Genomic DNA, 17,954 nt, shown 5'->3' with positions numbered 1-17,954 from the left:
GCTCCGCGGGGAGATTGCCGCCCGCTGCGGCCGAGCCGAGCCGAGCCGTGCCGAAGAGGGCAGCCGGCCAGGCAGAGCTCAGCAGCCCTGAAACGCTGGAGCAAGGCTGGAGACAGGAAACTCGGCACGCTCCATTACCGCTCCAGTTCCTGACCGGCTTGGGTACGTACAGCAGTCAGGGCTAGTTGCCAGCCAAGATTCTTGTGGATCCTATATAAAACATTTCAGGCCAAATAGCCTGAAAGAGCATTGACTTTGCTCTAGAGCCTACCTACAGCTGACCCAGTAAAAGAAGTGATTACAAACTGGGATTTCTGTCTCATTCAGAAGGACCCGGACAGGCAGGGCACCTGGGTAATGGGCTGAAATCCACAGGGTTCCTTTATTGATTCCTAGGATTTTAGTCTCTTTTTCATTAAACGTTTGATGAACATAAAAAAGAAAAATTGCAAATTCCATGTCATTTATGCCCTCATTTACCTAATGATATTGCTCCCCAGAGATACAGACAGCTCGCGTTTCATCAAGTGAAAGAGATTACGTCTTAAAAACTTGTTTCTGTGCTCTAAAAACAGCACTGAGCCCTACCCGGCAGGGACAGATGGTCATCAATAAATGAAGTTTCTGAGCAGAAACATTTCCAGTGCCTACAGCCAGCCCTGGAGCTGAGCCTGCACGGAGGCACAGTCATGGGCATAGTGAGGATGAGAGCTTACCTCCTTGAGCTGTCAAGCTCTCTTCACCGTGAGCCCGAGAAAATTCCCAGGAGAGATTCACCACAGAGCAGTGTGCAAAAACCTACCTGTTCTCACTCCGTATTTCAGTGTGTCCCGACAATCCACCAGAATCTGCTCCAGGGACTCAGGGTTGTCTGAAAGCTCCAGGTTGAAGCCCTCCATGCCCTCCAGGAGCTGATGTGGGTGGTGGAAGTCCAGCACTTTGGTGGATCTGTCAAAAGTCTTCCTCACATAGTTGAGGAGGATGTCCACAACCTCCAGCAGAAACTGCATGGTCTGCTCCTCACCATTCTTGGAGGGCAACAAATCTGTGGGGCAAACCAGCAGTCAGTGCTTGCTTTGGGAGAGAGAAGCAGAGATGAACCAGCCCCGGCTGCCCACAGCATTCCAAGGAGCTGGAAGCTGTGGTCCCAGCACTGCCTGGCTGCAGCTGGGCAGACTCCCGGTCCCTCTTGCCCCGTGGAGAAGGGCGAGCCTGGGTCACCCATGGCAGCAGCAGAGGTACCTCCAAGGCACCCCGGCCTAAGAGCACGCCCTGCAATGCAAAGGTTGTGCGGCACGAGGCACTTGCCTCCTGTGGGCCAAAAGCACCCAAAATCCACACCTGCCCTTACCTTGAGCATCCCACCTCCACCCCACAAAGGGATTGCTGTCCCTTTCCCACTCCTCTTGCAATGGCCCCATACCAGCAATCACAGGCTGCTTCATTACTACTTTACTAAGGAGGATAAAAACATAGAATTACTCTCCTCCCAGATACTGGATGTGGAGAACCCCCTGCAACCCCTGAAGCTGAGCTGCAGATGATTAGCCCAAAGTACATAAAACTGCTTTTCAGGCAGCTTGCATACATCACCAGTGCAGCTCCCAAAAAACACAGACACAGAGCTCCCTTCAAAAGCAGCCAAGGAAAAACACAGCCTAAACATGGCTGCACTTCCAGGGGAGATGAGGGCAAGACTACTAAGGGACATGCCTGAGCTGGAGCAAGGAAAAACTGTAAAGTGTTTACCTCTGGCATACAGATTGGAAAAGTCTGTCTCGGTGCGCCGGAACCTGGATCCCTTCTCACTGTTCTCGCATGCCAGCATGCTCTTGGAGGACTGCCTTTCCTTCAGAGAGCTGACGATCCGGCCCTTGTCTTCCAGGCTGTTGGTCCTTTGCAGGAATCCTACATTATTATTGCAAGGTGCACAGGTCAGAGTTTTCTCACTTCCCAACATGTTTAGAAATAACTAAAGCAGCTCTCTAGACACCAGTTAAAAGCAGTGTTAGCTCTAGATCTGACTAATGAGGTCAGGAATAAGGGTATTTATGGGGATTATTTGCCTCCAGGAGGGAGAGTTCAAAATGCCATCAACTGCAAAAACGCAGCCATGCAAAAAACAAAATTTCATCATTTAGTGCACTGGTAAATTCTTATTAAGTCGATCAGACAGATTCCACTTCAGTAATCAGCTGAAGAGAGTTCAGGATGAGTCAATGCTATTTCAGCCTGCAGGCGAAGTTTATGGACCTAGCAGACAGGGGCAATGATGTACGATTAAAATCAGGGCCATTTTCAGCTCTCCTCGTGGTGTTCTCACGCACAAAAGGCATGAGAACAAGCAGCCATTCTGGAGCATCCGTCCTGAGAGTGCTAGAGCTCTGAGGATACCAGTAGCACATATACAACCCCACCTTCCTATTATCAGTAAGTACTGAAGCGGATTTTCCACCTGAAAAGATGCTTTGACCCTAACAGTAATCATTCCCCGGAGGTCTTAAGAGCTCCGCTCTCATCGGAAACGCATCTTTGGCACCCAGAACCCGAACACAACTGCTGCTGTTATATGCCACGGCAATAATAAACCCACTCACCCCAAGAATTATTGGGGCGGGAGCCATGCACAGTCCGCAGCGAGTAGTGAGGTCTACTTTAACAAGGCAGGGAGAACAATTAAGTTTCTGGATTTAATATATTAAATATATGATGCCCACTAAAACACGCATAGTGTCGGGCTTTTTGTCTTTGAGGAACGCATCGGATTTTGACCTTCCGGGTTGCACGGAGTGTGCCTGTATGTTTGGAAGAGGCACTACAGTGGCGCCGGTCTCCTTTATTCTTTATTTTCTTTTAAAACAAGCAGCAATCGAAAGCAAGGCTCGTCGCGGCTGGGGATATCCGCCAGAGGGCTCAGCAGGGAGGAAAAACTATGTCCTGAGTTCGCTCACCCACGTTCCCCGACGCCGCTTCTCTTCAGCGCCCGCCGCTTTCCGGCCATACGTCCCTGCTTTCCGGAGCCGAGACGGCGGACCGGGACTGTGGGCACCTCCCATGGGGAGCCCACCGCCGGCCCACTCGGGACCCCTGCACCTTGGGCAGGCATAGGGGCTGAACGTCGCGGGAGAAAAGCGAGCGACAGTGAGCTGCTGGGCCAATTGCTCGCGGCGCTGTACCTGTGCCTCGGACCCTGCTGCCAGCCAGGCGGTCACAAAAAAAACATCGAAAACGGAGCACTTGGCTGGCAGGTCCTTCTGCATCAGTCGGGTACCCAGACGAGTCTCCAGGAGTGTCGCTCACAGGTAAATTTGTCAGAGCCATACTTTCAGTGAACATCGCACGTTCTGCCTTTTAATTCTGATCTTCTACTGACTAGTCTTTTTCTGTGATGCTTTTACGAATGAGACAAAGACTATTTAAGGGAAACTCTCTTCATGCATAAGTTCAGAGTAGCCGTCCATATATACACATATATATATATATGTAATACATACATATATATGTATATATATGTACTGCTTCTAATGGCTCTTGCAGGGATCATTATCTCCTGCAACAGCTAGTGCTATTTTCCTGCTCATTAGGAGGAGCAGCAGATATCAAAGCAGGTGCAGTCTAATCTGAATTATGGATCCTCTGTTACCAGGTCCCGGGGCTTGATTTTTCTTTGTTTTCCCTCCACCCGTCTTTTTTTCAGGCTCTCAGTAGCGATGCTCAGGTGGGACGGGTTCCGTGAGAAGAGACGCCCGCAGGAGCAGCCGCGTTCCGCTCGCCCCGAGAGCCGCGCTCCTGGCACAGCTGGCGCTCCCCTCGGCGTGCAGACGAGGGCTGGGAAAGAGGCAGCACCGCTCCAGTAACAGAGGAAGGCTGCAGTCGCCTCCAGCTCAACTCTCATCGGGCCTAGCGAGGCCGTGCCATCGCTGAAGGGTCTGACCTAACTAGACGCTGCGGGCAGGAGCTCAGTCCTTGCCCGAACGACTCTGGGCTGTTGTTCCCCGCGGAGGCTCCCCGGCCCCGCCGTGTCCCGCAGCCGGCGGCGGGGATCAGCTGGGGCTCGGAGCGGCCGCGCGCGGGGCCTGTCACCCTGCGCCTCGTGGCGACCCGGGGATCGGGAGACTCGAGGGCGGAGATTAGAGGACGAAAAAAGCCTGAAGGCAGGATCGCGCTGTCGGCCGACATCAGCCCGCCCGGCTGTAGGTGACATGCCTTTCCCTCCAGTCCCTCGGCTACGGCAGTGTCTGGTGGACCTGGAGGCTCGGTATAAGGGGAAGCCCGTGGGACAGAGACAGCCCCCGCTCTGCAGCCGCCGGACCATTTCGTTTGCCGAGCCCCTCTCTGGGAGGGTGTGGGACGTTCCCCAGCGCCGTCGCTGTCTGCAGAGAAGCGTAACAGCCGGCCCTCGAAGGCTCCTTCCGCTCCCGGGGAGAAGCGCATGACTGTAGCCGACCTTTCATCTGTATCCTGCCTGAAAAGCGACGCCGGTGTAGGACACTTCCAGCAAGTAGCAGAGTATGAAATAGTGTCCGCGCTGCTTCTCCCGGAGCAGCCTCTTTCAGCAGTAGGTCCGTTCCGCAGGTGCATTTTCACCGATGTGCTTTAAGAGACCGAGTTTCCAAGAGCCCAGTGGCACCAGACTGGCGAGGGAGTACCTCGGTGCGCAACGCCACCACAAATTCAGCGTGATTTCACATCAGGCCTCGCACAAGGCAGGTGTTGAGCCCCCTCGGCGCCGCAGCCCTGGGTGGACACTCGTCTTCGGGGACAGTCCTGCCGGGTCCCTGCGCCACCGCAGCCATCGGGGGTGCACGGCGGTGGCGGCTGCAGGAGATCCTGGACCCCGCCGCCGTCGGGGTGTTTAGCACCACCCACGTAAATTATGCTTGGCAGCATAAATCCCACGGACTCCGGAGACAAGCCCAGTTTCTAGCATGCATGGCTGCTTTGGAAGCTCCACTCTCCCACGTTGCTCACTGGGTTTGGAATCATCAGCTATCCGAGGCCAAACAGGAGACGCACCGGAGCAATTTTACTACGTTGAACATTCCACTGGTGCCAAATGTTAAACAGGATCAGTCTCAGCAGTAACAATTGCCATGGTGGGAGGGTAGCATACAAATCCAGATACAGGGGGAAATCTGCCCATATTTTGGCCGCCGTGACAGTTCATTAAACCTCTTACTCGCACAAGGCAGGTGTTGAGGGGTTTTTTTTTTTTTTTTTTTGGGTTTTTTTTTTTTTTTTTTTTGGTTTGTTTTTTTTAGGTGGATATGTGCAGAGATGAAGGGGGGGAAGGGGTCGGGAGGGCTGGGGGTGGTGGTAGCGGCAGTGCTCTTTCCAGGTGGTGGCTTTCAACCAGAAAAGGAAAAAAAGCTAATCCTTAAATCGCTCAGTTATTTAAGAAGAAATACGTACATCTTGGATACGTAATTATTGAAAATGTCAAACCCATAATACACAACTCAGATGGAAGAACCAACTCATTGTTCAAGACCTGCCTTTTCTCTGAGGTCAACGCTTATTTAAAGTTTGCATTCAAAATTAATCGATTTCAGTGCGATACACACAAAAGGAACAATTCCAAGGCGCCTTTGTGACTATACAATATTTAGCATCCGGAATGACATCTTGTGAAAGGTAAGGACAAGAAGGTATCACCTGCAACAGTCAAATGTCAATTCGTTTAGCATGTTTAATTAGGATTCTTGGCAACCTTAATACTTCACTGTGTTTACCATAGGCAACCTTCCCTATGTCTTTGTGAAGGTGTTCGATTCGAATGGGAGGGCTCATACATGCAAAAACAGCGGTCGTGATCAAATCTGAGTATTCCAAAATGGCATCACTCACTATTCAGAGTATATTTTTCATGTAAAACAGAAAAGAGCCAGTAAAGGAAAACAGCACCAAACCACAACCAGAAATACAGCTTGTCTTGAACTCCCTTCACAAAGCCTTCACTACGCTCTCTTATGCCCTTCTCAAATCCAAAATGGTGGGATATTTCATTTTCAAGCGCATTTGATCTCACTGAGAGAAGCTGCGCTGTCCTTCTCTAACCCCCACAGTCTAGCAACACGGAGCAAGCCTAAATGCGTTACTTTATCAGTTCTGCTTGCCGGGCTTAATTAAAATGATGGTGAAAATGCCCATCGCTCCAGCCACTGAGGGGACTGGTAGGGAAATGGTCCATTAAACCCAGATCAGGAGCTATTTATAGAACTAAGCGACTACTCGTTAATGTCGCCAGCGGCTACCAGTGAAATCTCTCACAGACACGAGGCTAAACATTTGCACCCCGATTCTTTTCCCGTTCCAACTTCCAGGTGACAAACGCTTAATGAATGAACTTCGACTCGAGCAAGCAGGGAAAGAGGTTTAAAGAGGTTTAAATGTCCCTTTGCATCGAAAAAAAGGTTCGTTTCTCCCACGACATATTTCTCATCTCCCCCCACCCCCCAAAGAGACAGAAGGGAAAAGGGGAAATAATTTCTATGCGTCAGGGTTTGGGCTAAACGGAATGATTCCCTCATCAGAATATGAAGATTTGACTGTTAGCCTCTGAAAGCGAAGGCGCTACTGAGATATCTAGAGAAGGAAGACAGCTTGTTATCTGCAAATGAATCTCTTGCTATAACGTTGCGATCTGATTGTGCATTTGTTTCCCTTCTGCATTTCATGTGCCTGCGCGCTGACTGGCTGCCAGCGCTATCTTACCAGCACAGCAAGCTGACGAATTGCTCTTTAATAAGGCTCTCGTTAATCTTTTTTTCCCCAGGAGATCCGTATTTTCTAGTCAGATAAGGTTGAAAAATTTCAGACAGTGAGAGGCGGCGAACCGGTCCCCCGCCCCCAGCTTTTCCTCCCCACGGGTCTCCCCGGCGGGTCCTGCGCTTTTTTCACCCGGAGCGCCCGGCGCCTGCACCCCCCGAGTGCGGCAGGAGGGGCAGCGGGGCCGCCGCCGTCCCTCCCGCGGCGAACAAACCGCGGCCCCGGCACGGCGAATGCCCCGCCGGGAATGCCCCGCCGGGGCGGCCGCGTCTTCACGCGTGGGTGCGCGGGGTGCCGTACGGGGAGGCACGGCCGCACTTACCGCATATCTTCAGCCCGATCTTCCTGGTGCACCCGTGAGCCACGCCGCACCACGAGTCGTAAGCTGGAAGAGAGAGCAGAGTTGTTCCCGTGGGGCGGCGGGGCTGTCCGGCCGCCGCGCCCCCCACCCCGGACCCCCGCACGGCTGCATCGCGGTGAGAAACGGCTGACTACGAGCCCGGCGGCGCTGGGCGCGGGGCAGCTGAGGCTCGGATGACAGCGAGGTGACATGCTGGCCTGCCCAGAGGAGAGGAGAAGGCACCCGGGACCCGACATCTCATCATTTACTGGCGGGGCTCCAGGAAAGTAGCAGCTTAAAATAAAGTGGCGTGAAATGGGGTCACAAAAGAGTTCATGAATTAATTGGGTGAAAAATAGTATTTGACTAGATGATCGGACTCGCATCATTGAGCCTCGGACGGACTGACGGGCGCCGACGGCTCTACTGGGACCGCACCCCCAGAGGGAAAATGCTGCTTCCCAGCCCCTCGAGTCGTGGCTCACGTGGCCCCAGCTGAGCCCACGGGAAGCGGGGAACGAAGCCCAGGACCGAGGTGGAGGGTGCGCCAGCCGCGGCCACGGGCACTAGCCAGCCTCTCCCGTCCGTCGCTCGCGGCACGGGGCAGCCGCAAGTCCGGTAGCGATGGACCCCAGAGGGCGACCGGGGGCTGGGCTGGCTGACCCGGCGTTGGGGCGTGAGGGGAGAAGGTTTCAGAGGAACCGGGACGAGGACGGCTCACGCAAGCACGGAGGGCAGCGGCCTGACTCCCGGGGAGGGGAAAGCGGGGGAAAGGCCACGGCGCTCCCGACCGGGCGGAAGAGCCCGCTCGGCGGGGGCGCTGCCAGGGCCCGGGGGCGGGGAGCCCGTGTGGGCAGGGCAGGATGCCGCTGCCAGCGGTTATCTTTGTTTTAGCCGTGTTGCCCATTAACTCGATTTCTGCGAGTGACACCTCAGTCGAAGGCAGCAGTGCCTGCCAAGCGCGCCTAAAACAAGACCCAGTGCTGCCGTTCGCCCCCTTCCCCGTTTTTTCTAGTTTCAGAGTAATGACAATAATGACTCTGATGCTCACGTCTGGTAGCTCTTTCAGGGTAAAAGCTATTACCCGCTCTGCTGTCCCTGACAACCTTTCATTTCTTACTGTTGCCCGCTCTTTGTCTCTGATGCTTCATAGCATCGAGCCTCTTATTGTTTGGGTTTTTATTTTTTTTTTTTTTCCTGTAGGGGATGGTCTGAACTGCCTGGCAGGGTTATGAACTGATTCTCTATCCACCTGCAGCAGCCTTTGCTTCCCACTCACACCTCAATAACTCAAGGCGAATTCAGAGCAATTAGGAACATAACGCTTTGAAAAGCTGTAATTAGCATCCAAATTTCGCTTGATTACAGGCTTCAGCGTAGGCTGAAAGAAGCTGCAGCATTAGCATTTATAAAATGTAGCTGGGAGACACCTGCTTTAATACCCTGGTGTAACTTTGCCCTTTAATTGATTCGTTTTCTCTGCACCCCTTCCAACATCCCGATTTTTTTTTTTTTTTTTTTTTTGTCCATCTGGGAGGTCAGTTTATTCTCTGTATCTCTCAAACGTGGCTGTAAGATAAAGACAACGTTGGGCGGTAAGGTGGGCTTTTCCCCACAGCGTTTTATTTGCCACGGACCGACCTCTCCTGTTTCCACCAGGAAGATGGTTTCTTTGTGTAGAGCACTTTCCGCACCTTGCTAAATGGCGTGGAACAGGGCTTCATAGATGTATAATTTCGTTTCGAAACTGGTCTTTCTGAGCCTAAATGGAGAAAGCCTCCAAAACAGTTAAAACGAGAAAAATATTAAAACCTACTTGTAGGTCGCAGATTAGGTGGGGTGGGGTCTGGAGCATCGTTGGAGGACGAGGGAGCGGAGGAAGCCATTCCTTCAGAAAAGCCCTAGTCCCCGGAGCTCGTATTTCCTCGATATTCCTCTGAGGGGTGGGCAGCAAGGAATTTGCTGGAAGGAAGAACAGGCTGGTTTAGCAGTCTCCTAGAGCACCGCACCGGAGTCCCGTCCAGACGCCAGCGGGCGGCAGCCGCGCAGGTCCCGAGGCGGCGGCAGGACCGGCCGAACCGGGAAAATGCCTCAACAGACTGAAGAGCAAAATCTTCCCTTCGCTAGATTCCAGGGCGCTACCCCCCGCCCCTGAATGACGGATTTAGCAGAGCATGAAGCCTAGAGCAATTATATCGGTGGCCACTGAGCAGGGCAGTTATACGGTTCGCATCAAATGGAGACCAACGTGCAAAGCGGGCTTCGAAATCACCAGCCCAAACGACCTACAGTCCCAGACACAGCCCGCTTCTAGGCTTTACCAAACACACGTCAGGCTAAGCATTCAAGAAAGACTGACAGACAAAACCCCGCCACCACAAAGGTGCGTTTTGCCGAGGTCCAATGGCAGGCGCTACATACATGTGTATTTGCACACACATGTTTCAGCACACCGGGACCACTCTGTGCTCCAGCACTAACCAGCGATCTCCCGTGCCCGTGCTCGCTTTAGCGGCGCAAATGGCAGGAGAGGCACGTCTGTCTGGGGAAAGGAAGGTGCAGGACCAGCCCTCGCTCCTCGCCAGATGTTCAACTCTTTCCTGGCGGACACGGCGTTCCGATAACCAATACAGGGTCGCTGATCGAGAATTGCCGGGTCACTGCCCAGCTCGTCTCTTTGTCCCCACGTCTACCTGCGATTTATTTTCTTCCCCTTGTAAAGAAAATGAAGGTCGCGGTAACGAAAGAACGCTTTCTTTGTTAGCGGCTTTTTTCAAATCGGTAGCTACCGATTTATTTCCACTGCTGGGTGGATTTACACCCGCGTGTAAACGCAACGGATCAATGATTTCAATGCAAAACAGGTATTTAAATTTTTTAAGACGAGAAAGAAAACAGCCATAAGCAGAAGATATTTTCTAGACAATGCCTAGAAGTGAAGTAACAGGTTAACACTATGTCTAGGGCGGTAGCTGTATCAAAAAAGCCGTTATTCCTCCATTCATACGACAGCGACCAAAACCGATTTTTGGGAGAAAAAATGTTCCAGAGGTTCCCAAAGGCTTGGAAAAAAATAGGATGCTGTTTAGAGGACACTTACCGAGGGGGCGAGCGGACACTCTTATTGCCGTAGTCCAGGTTGGCAGGGCGACTCTAGCCTGGGAGCGACCCGCCGCTTATAAACTCTGCCAGAAACGACGTCGGAATACCAATCGCGCCGCGGAATTTAATGCGAGATGACCTTTTTTTCCAGAAGTGCTCGGATTTGCTTTTTTAAAAGCGTGAATCGCCGGTTGATCTGCTTCGACGCAGGCATGAGTCACAGGACTGCCGCCACCGCCTCCGCGCCGCTCCGCACGGGGGCTGGGGACGGCTGGGGCGGGGACGGGCGGCCCACCGGCCCCGGCTGCTGCCGCTGCTCTGCTTCGCCCCGGGGCGGCGGGGCTGACTCCCGCGGCGGGTGGGGCTGTCCAGCAGCGGCAGGAGCGGCACCCCCGGCAGGCGGTTCTGCCGTGCGAGCCCCTCGTGCGGACGGAGCCAGAGGCTTTCCCTAGACAGCGCCGGCTTGACCCGAGGTCGCCAGCTGTGCCAATAGGCACCGAACACATCGGCGCACCGGTGAGGCGATCCCTGTGGCCCCGGCCCTCCCCTGAGCCTGGTGCGGAACTCAAATGAGCCAGGATGGGTTCGTGTGAATTGTAGCTTAGCAACACCCCCTGTCCCCCCCTCCGCCGTGCCGAGGGTCTGATGTGACCCGCTGGCTCAGCCCGCTGTTCCCGCGGCTCGCCCCGCTCCTCCCCGCCAGAGGGTGGCAGAGGCACGGGTACCGCTGCAGCGGAACACCTGGATGCCTGTGACTTGCCCTCAGTGTTGCCATTAGATTACGATTTTATCCAGACATCCCTTTGCTAAAACCAGAAGCACCAAAACAGCAAGATTTTTGTACCCCGACAATCCCAAATCTGCGTTACTCCATCCCACACCCCGAACATGCTTAGCCAACATTTTGTGGTTGTGACAGCGGTGCTGTATTTCAGCATGTCACGGTAACTACGCAGATGCCTAAACCAAACCCTTCTCAAAAAGATGTCACGTAAGAGGCCGAGAGGAATCCGCAATGAGAAGAGAGGAGGGGAACCAGCCGATGGAGCCAGAGAATTTCATGCTGTGCAGGAGATGCTGGGCAGTACAACGAGCAGCAGGGTTGTGTCCTTTCTGAAGGACTCGAGGGAAAAGCAAAAACTTACAAGCCAGCTTGGTAAAGGAAACCGTCCGACTGACAACATTAAGTAGCCAAGACGACTGCTTTGCCGAGCACACTTACTCTCTAGGAACTAGACGTGTAACAAAAACAGCGACAGCACAAAGGCCAGTTTTTAAACATACCTTTACAGATATTAATGGCCCTAGCTAACACGACCTTTTATCATATCTAGACTATCATTTTTAAGCTGGTTTCAACCAATTGAGCAAGACATTTGCTCAGCGCAGAGTGTAATAAATATAACTGTAACTAATCGTCTTTATAAATGTAAACAAACGTTCAAAGGAAGTCTTGGCAGGACTGCAGCACAAAGAGTCAACGAAAGACCACACAAAGGACCCCTAAGCCATCAGTCACTGTGAGGCGCGACCCGGCCGGGTGGATGCCCGACACGCTTATTCCTTTCCTTCTGGCTTTCCAGAAGTGCGTGTGTCTCGAGTAAACAGACATGGTTTAACATAAATATTTACATCCTCGTAGATCTGAGGCCAGCGAGGGGAAGGAGCCAGACAATGAAGTCAGCGAGCCTTCCGCGGCACGCTGGAGATACGACTCTTTCCAGCACCTCGAGGAGCCCGGCGGCGCGGCGCTCGCGGCTCTCCGCTCAGCACCGCGGACAGCGCCCGCTGCGGCCCGGCCCCGCAGCCCCGGCAGGGCGAGCGGCACGGGGCGCGGGCAGCAGCCGCGCACAGCCCGGGCGGGCGTGCGGAGCGCTCGCTCCCTCCCGGCCGCGCAGGAGGAAGCCGAGAGCGAGCCCCGCCGAGCCCGGCCCCGCCGCCCGCCTCACGGCCCCTCTGGGCGGCGCTGCATCGCAAGCCCAGACGCTCCGCTAAGCCCCGGCAGAGCCCGCCCGGCCGCCGCTGCGGCTGCTCCGAGCCCGGGCTCACCACAGCTATTCGTCCTGGCCCGGCGGCGGCAAGGGGAAAGCAGCAAACCCTGGGGCTCCGCGGGTCCCTCCCTCGCTCCTCTGCAGCGTGGCTGTACAGCACGCCTGGAAACGCTTGCCAACTTTTATTTGCAAAGGACCCGCTTGAAAATCCGACTTAAACCCGAACCACTCCAGTTCAGCGGCTTCATTCAGCACTTGCCACACCAGCTGAAATCTTTGAAACACCCTTGCCAGGTGTACACGCCCAGGCTAGGGCACTCAGAGATGTGCCGATTTCACCGAGAGTTCAAAGTCTTCCCCTCCAGCTGTGCTGCTCAAGCAATCAACTATTTTCTCCTTGCATGTGACTGTCCCTTCCCTGAGGCTACTGCTCGAGCGCACTCTAGGCACAGGTTACAGAAAATATCTTCGCAGCTGGGGACCCAGAAGACTTGGGCTTTGCTTTGAATCCAGATGTTTACCGAGGATGTGAAACACACAGGCAAAACCATTGATGCACAGTATCAGCAAGACAGTAGGATGAAGACATATAATTCCCTTAGCTGAAGCTTGTAAGCAGCACATCAGTTAGAAGTCAATTTAAAAGCCAGACAATGGGGTATTTCTTGAATTCACCTCCATCCACAAACTGCACTAAATATAAATGCTAAAATATGAATCTTGAATACTCTGAGTGGGCAAAGGAATGAACGTGATGAAATAAATATCTTTAACAACAAAGACTACTCAATAATTATGACATTTTTATAGATGTGGACATATAAACAATGCAGATAAACCCCACTATTTGTACTGCAACCTGTAGATTTGAATAGCCACTGCATTTGGAGCTGCATACAATATTTCAAGAGAGAGATGAGCGCCTCCTGCCTACCCTGTAAGGAGGTCACAAGCTACATGAAATGGAGAGGCAAATAGAAAAAATGTCCCTGTGCCATAACACTTATTTCTTCATATTCCGAACTACAGTCATGTTATACATGCATTTATCTGCAGGCAGGACAGCACATTTGACTTCTGGTGATTATTATTATTATTGGGGGGTTCCCTCCATGAATGCTCTGTGTTGCCTTTTAATTGCCATTTTGTGTGGATTATGAATATTTTAGCAGGCTGGGATTAGGCAAATTCTTTCCTTTAAACTGTATACAACAATAAGTACAGACAACATCTAGGATGGTTCTGGACTTGTGGGTTTGTATTTCTGTCTTTGCAGCCTGTGATTTTTTTTTTTTTTCTTTTTATAGTAATACAGCTAAAATTTGTAAGCCAGTACATTATTACAAAATATATTTATCGCATCAAGTATCTGTTTCTTTTCCTACAATTTCTGGTATACAAAAATGTCTACTTTACCTGTATCTTAAATGGAATAATTTAAATAATAAATTTCATTAACTCCTGACATAGAAAAATTGGAAAATTGTTCAAAACTAAGTGTTTCAGACCTTTTCTGGCTATCATCTTCAGTACTTAAAAATACAGATACTAAATTCCTGCATATCCATAATGAAAAAAATGAACACACCGAGAGAAAAAATAACATATTAGTGCTTTGATTATTTGGATTATTTGGCCCTGTCCAGAAAATTCTACAAATGGAAATTTGGTGAAGACTGTGGATTTATACTCCTAATCTACAGACAACTTTTGGTGTTTTCTGTAACTTGACAAAAACTAATCAAAGATGAATGATATGTTTGCTTTGGGTTTTATGAACAGCCAGTACTGATGTACCCAACTGGCCCATATTTAAGGATCATGTACATCACTCGAATTTCAAAGACAGCTCAATATGAACTGCCAGACAACATTCAGCACTGCTGTGATGAAGGGCATTTAGAAAAGTCTAATCTGAAGCACATTGTTTTACATACTTTGTGGCTTCTTGTTTCAGGATGTCCCCTTCCTGATCCATGCTGGCATGTCTTGTTGTCCATTTTGATCTGCTTCATCTGAAAAACATCCCAAAGAACAACCAACATCCTGAAACAACAGCAGCAGAAAATCCCAACTCCCAATAACCCCAAACAAACATGGAAAGAAACAAAGAATCACCTTACTTCCAAGCTGTAACAAAATAAAAGCTTTTTTATCTAGATGGATCAAACAAAATCACTTGAGTCAGGTAACTGTGATTGCAACTTGAAAGAATAGCAGAAGTGATAGTATACCAGTAAGTCCACTCTCTACCAGTTTTAGGAGATTGCACTTTTACCCTGTGTCTGAAAGGAAATTTATTTCCCACCTCTCCCAGTAACCCTGTAGAGCCAAGACAGCTAATGCCTGGATACATTTCCTCTTATGATATTATAATTGATACATATCACTGAATGATATCTTTTTATCCCATAGGAGGGCATCAGTTTACAATGAGAACATTCAGCAGTTTCAGGAATGCTGCTGCAGAAGATTGTGCAGTTTGACTCTCCAATCTCAGAACAGATGTGGAGAGCTGGATTCTGGGATTTTTTAACATACGATTGTTTCAATTAAGCATATTTCACAAATAATCCTCAGGAAACAAGAAGCATGGGCTTTTCTGTTACTTAAAAAAAAACCCAAACCACTTCTCAAATCATAACTGAATTTCAGATATGGGCTTTGCAAGTCTCAAAAGTTTTCAGGATCATTAGAGTTGTGGTCTTAGCTAGGATTTTTTTATTGTTGTTTTGGTTGGTTGCCTTGGGTTTTTTGTTTTCGTTGTGTTTTCTGTTTGTTTAGTTTTATTTTTCCCCATTTCCCCACTCCTTGCTTTCTGATGGATAAGTCAGGTTTTGCCCTGATGAGTTGATTAGTTTGCCCTGGATAGCCATCAGTCCTAGTGAAATAGCAGACTTCCCCCAGCACTGCATTTGAAACCCTTCCTTCCTCTGGTTTCTTTTTAGCTACAATATTACAGAAATGGAAACAAAAATTGTTTCCAAAATGGAAGGTTAAGTGCACCTGACTGAAATACAGAGTTTACACAAAGCACCCACCAATACTTACATTTTTTTTAACACGGTGCAATCAAAGCACAGAAACACAAACAGGATTGTAGGAACAGCTACAAAGATGGACAGCTGGCACGCTCTACTCTGAAAAGTACAGTGGTATGTGCTTGTCTACCAAGACATGTTTGTCCACCAGAAAAAACAGATGGACAGGTAAGAAAAACATCCCTTCTCTCTGTTAGACTGAGTAGTTAATCTTCCCTATTCCAAGTGGATTTCATTAGCATTTTTACAACTAACAGACTCCTATTTGGAGGTAATTACACAGGCTTCTCTACTCGGTACAAGTATGGAAGATTATGAAAATATTGAGGGGCACTTTTAAGGACAAAGCCACTTCTCCCAGATAAAGAGAGAGGTAATTCAAATTGAAGAAATCTCCCAGACAGAAAAATCAGATTAGAGTTGACTTGTAACATAAACATATTCCAATCTATTTATGTAATAAAATCTTATCTACTTTGGCCTTTCAAAACTTCTCTGCAAGCACACACTTACCTAATGCTCTTGACTCTTGATGGCATTGTGATAGTTGCACTTGAAGAAGACAACCACAGGAAAAAACAGAGCTGCTGTCATCTGGGACAGCGTTAGCAACTCAGCACTAGAACAAGAGACAGAACTTAGCCATGCTATCTTTCACAGTTTAGCCACAACAAAGTTTTTTAAAGCAAATAGACAGGAGATGAAGAGCAGCACTGCTCTGAGCAGTGAATCAAGCATAACTTCTCTCTTTGTCATCTTAAGGGATATTTAATATTTGCTAGGTTTTAAAGGAGCTGTCTGGGAAGGGATTCAAGAGAGTACAATGGATCATGCTCTGGTTTCTGACTGCTCTGTTCTCCCCAGGACAGGTAACAAGGCTGCTTGCATTCCTCTCCAGCTACAGAGAGAACACCAACGACAGAACACCAACCTGGGACTTCACTCCTCGGCATTCTTCTAAGAGTCATCTTTTTTCCTCAGACATCATTAATCTGTTTAAACAAATGTCTCAACTCCACTGAAAGTAACGTGAGCTAGCAAAAATGCTGAAAAGTTTGTCAGATATCCACACTCAAGCTAGTCATGCCATATAGAAAAGTTTACAGATGTTCCACTGGCTTCCTCCCTCAGAGAAAATTCTGTTACAGAGGCTTTAGGGATCTGAAGAACTGCAAGAACGAACAACATGTACCTTTTCTAGAAGGTTAAAGAGTCCAGAATATCCTTCTCCAGAATCTGAAATGTTAGGCATGGAATCTGGCTTGTGTATTGGTGTAAATTAGCCCTAAATGTCGTCAGCTATTAACATAACCACTGCTTGCTAGAGACAGGCTGGACAAAATGCTACAACAGACTTCAGCTGCAGTAAGCAGGACTGCATTCTGCTTACTGGGTTTTAACATGTTGAAAAAAATCACTGTTTTAGTGAGTGAATAGACTCTTCCTAAGACACAGCCTGGGATCCAGGTGGGTGAAGGAGTACTCCTGAGAAATTTAAGAAATTCTTGTTCAAGTAAAGGCATTACAGATTGATCTGCTATTTTAAAATATTTTTGGTTGAGTTGAAAAATGCATAGTTTAAACAACCAGCCAGCCAGCAAACTAAGTGAGCACAAAAGATGCAAAATCCTTTCAAAAACCATTTAACACCCAACAATCATCCTTAAATTTCACATTGCATTAATTCTCTACAGAAGAACAAGAATACTCTGGTAATGACAGGGACTCCAGGGATGGCCTGAGATGCCACGGGGATACCGAGATATTGTACCTTGGACCAAGATAAAGTACTGGAGACCTGCAAAGGCACTTCTGCAACACAGGAAGATCTCTTTGAGTAACTAATCTCCAAACCTGTGAGTTCATGCTCTTTATGATGCTGGGGTTAAACAAAGAAACAGACCCTGCAAAGCTAAGCCCTGTTAAGGAGCACAAGTGTTTGATCAGCATTCTCTGTCACGTTTATCCTATTATTCCTGCATCAGGAATTACTGAAAGGAAAATAGCACAACACAGAGATCTTGCTTTGGCTAAATGCAGGAAGAAACCCGTGGAAGTTCTTTTTATGGGCACACCTATCTAAGCATGAGAATACTAACCTATTCTTTCTCCAAGACTTACAAACTTCATTAAATATCATTTAGACACATAATTGATAAACAGAGATTTTTTTTCTTATGCTAAGGCAAAAGAAAGATACACACTTAAAATTATAGCATGAAATGATTATTATGTAGTCCTAAATACTAATACCAGGCCTAGAATTTCTGCAGTGAAAAGCAATACTAAATTTCAATGTACTCATGTGTTAAATAAAATATGTTTATTATACATATAATATCTTTTCTTCTGCCAACCCCAGAATAGCATGTTAGCTGTGTTTGGTTTTCATTAACTTTACTGAATGTGATTACACTCAGTCCAATTCTCCACACCCATATAACTGCAGGTTTTGTACAGTAAATTAATATCTAAAAAAACTCCCCTGTAAATAAAGTAGGAGTTGGGTACAAGCCTTACCTGCAGTAGCGTGGCTCAATCAAAGTACTTTTTCACCACCTTAAAACCAGAGAGTAGCACTATCTGTCAAGTTAGATGCATACCTTTTTACAGGAATGCCAGCCAATGTATATCCAAACTTCTAAAAATATTTTAACTTATCTATTTCTTCCTGCACTGTAACATGGTTCACTTAGTCCTCACCATGTGGAC

The 17,954-nt window shown here is 49.0% G+C and overlaps 1 protein-coding gene across 1 annotated transcript in view; it reads right to left on the bottom strand.

Moving 5' to 3' along the window:
- The window catches only part of GAD1 (glutamate decarboxylase 1), a 31,895-nt gene extending 21,490 nt beyond the window's left edge, over positions 1-10,405 (bottom strand). Inside the window, exons 1-5 of the mRNA XM_041403319.1 lie at positions 10,209-10,405; positions 8,925-9,070; positions 7,091-7,153; positions 1,750-1,908; positions 803-1,045 (exon numbers count right to left, since the gene is read on the bottom strand). Coding sequence (XP_041259253.1) covers positions 803-1,045; positions 1,750-1,908; positions 7,091-7,153; positions 8,925-8,994 — 535 coding nt within the window. The 5' untranslated portion in view covers positions 8,995-9,070; positions 10,209-10,405. The remainder of the gene's footprint in view (positions 1-802; positions 1,046-1,749; positions 1,909-7,090; positions 7,154-8,924; positions 9,071-10,208) is intronic.
- Positions 10,406-17,954: the final 7,549 nt, after the last annotated feature.

The sequence above is a fragment of the Onychostruthus taczanowskii genome, unplaced genomic scaffold (genome assembly GCF_017590055.1).
Source record: "Onychostruthus taczanowskii isolate IOZ18803 unplaced genomic scaffold, ASM1759005v1 scaffold20, whole genome shotgun sequence".
In the NCBI taxonomy this organism is placed as follows: domain Eukaryota; kingdom Metazoa; phylum Chordata; class Aves; order Passeriformes; family Passeridae; genus Onychostruthus; species Onychostruthus taczanowskii.
The sequence above is the reverse complement of the archived record's forward strand: the minus strand, read 5'-3'. Positions and strand labels throughout refer to the sequence as shown.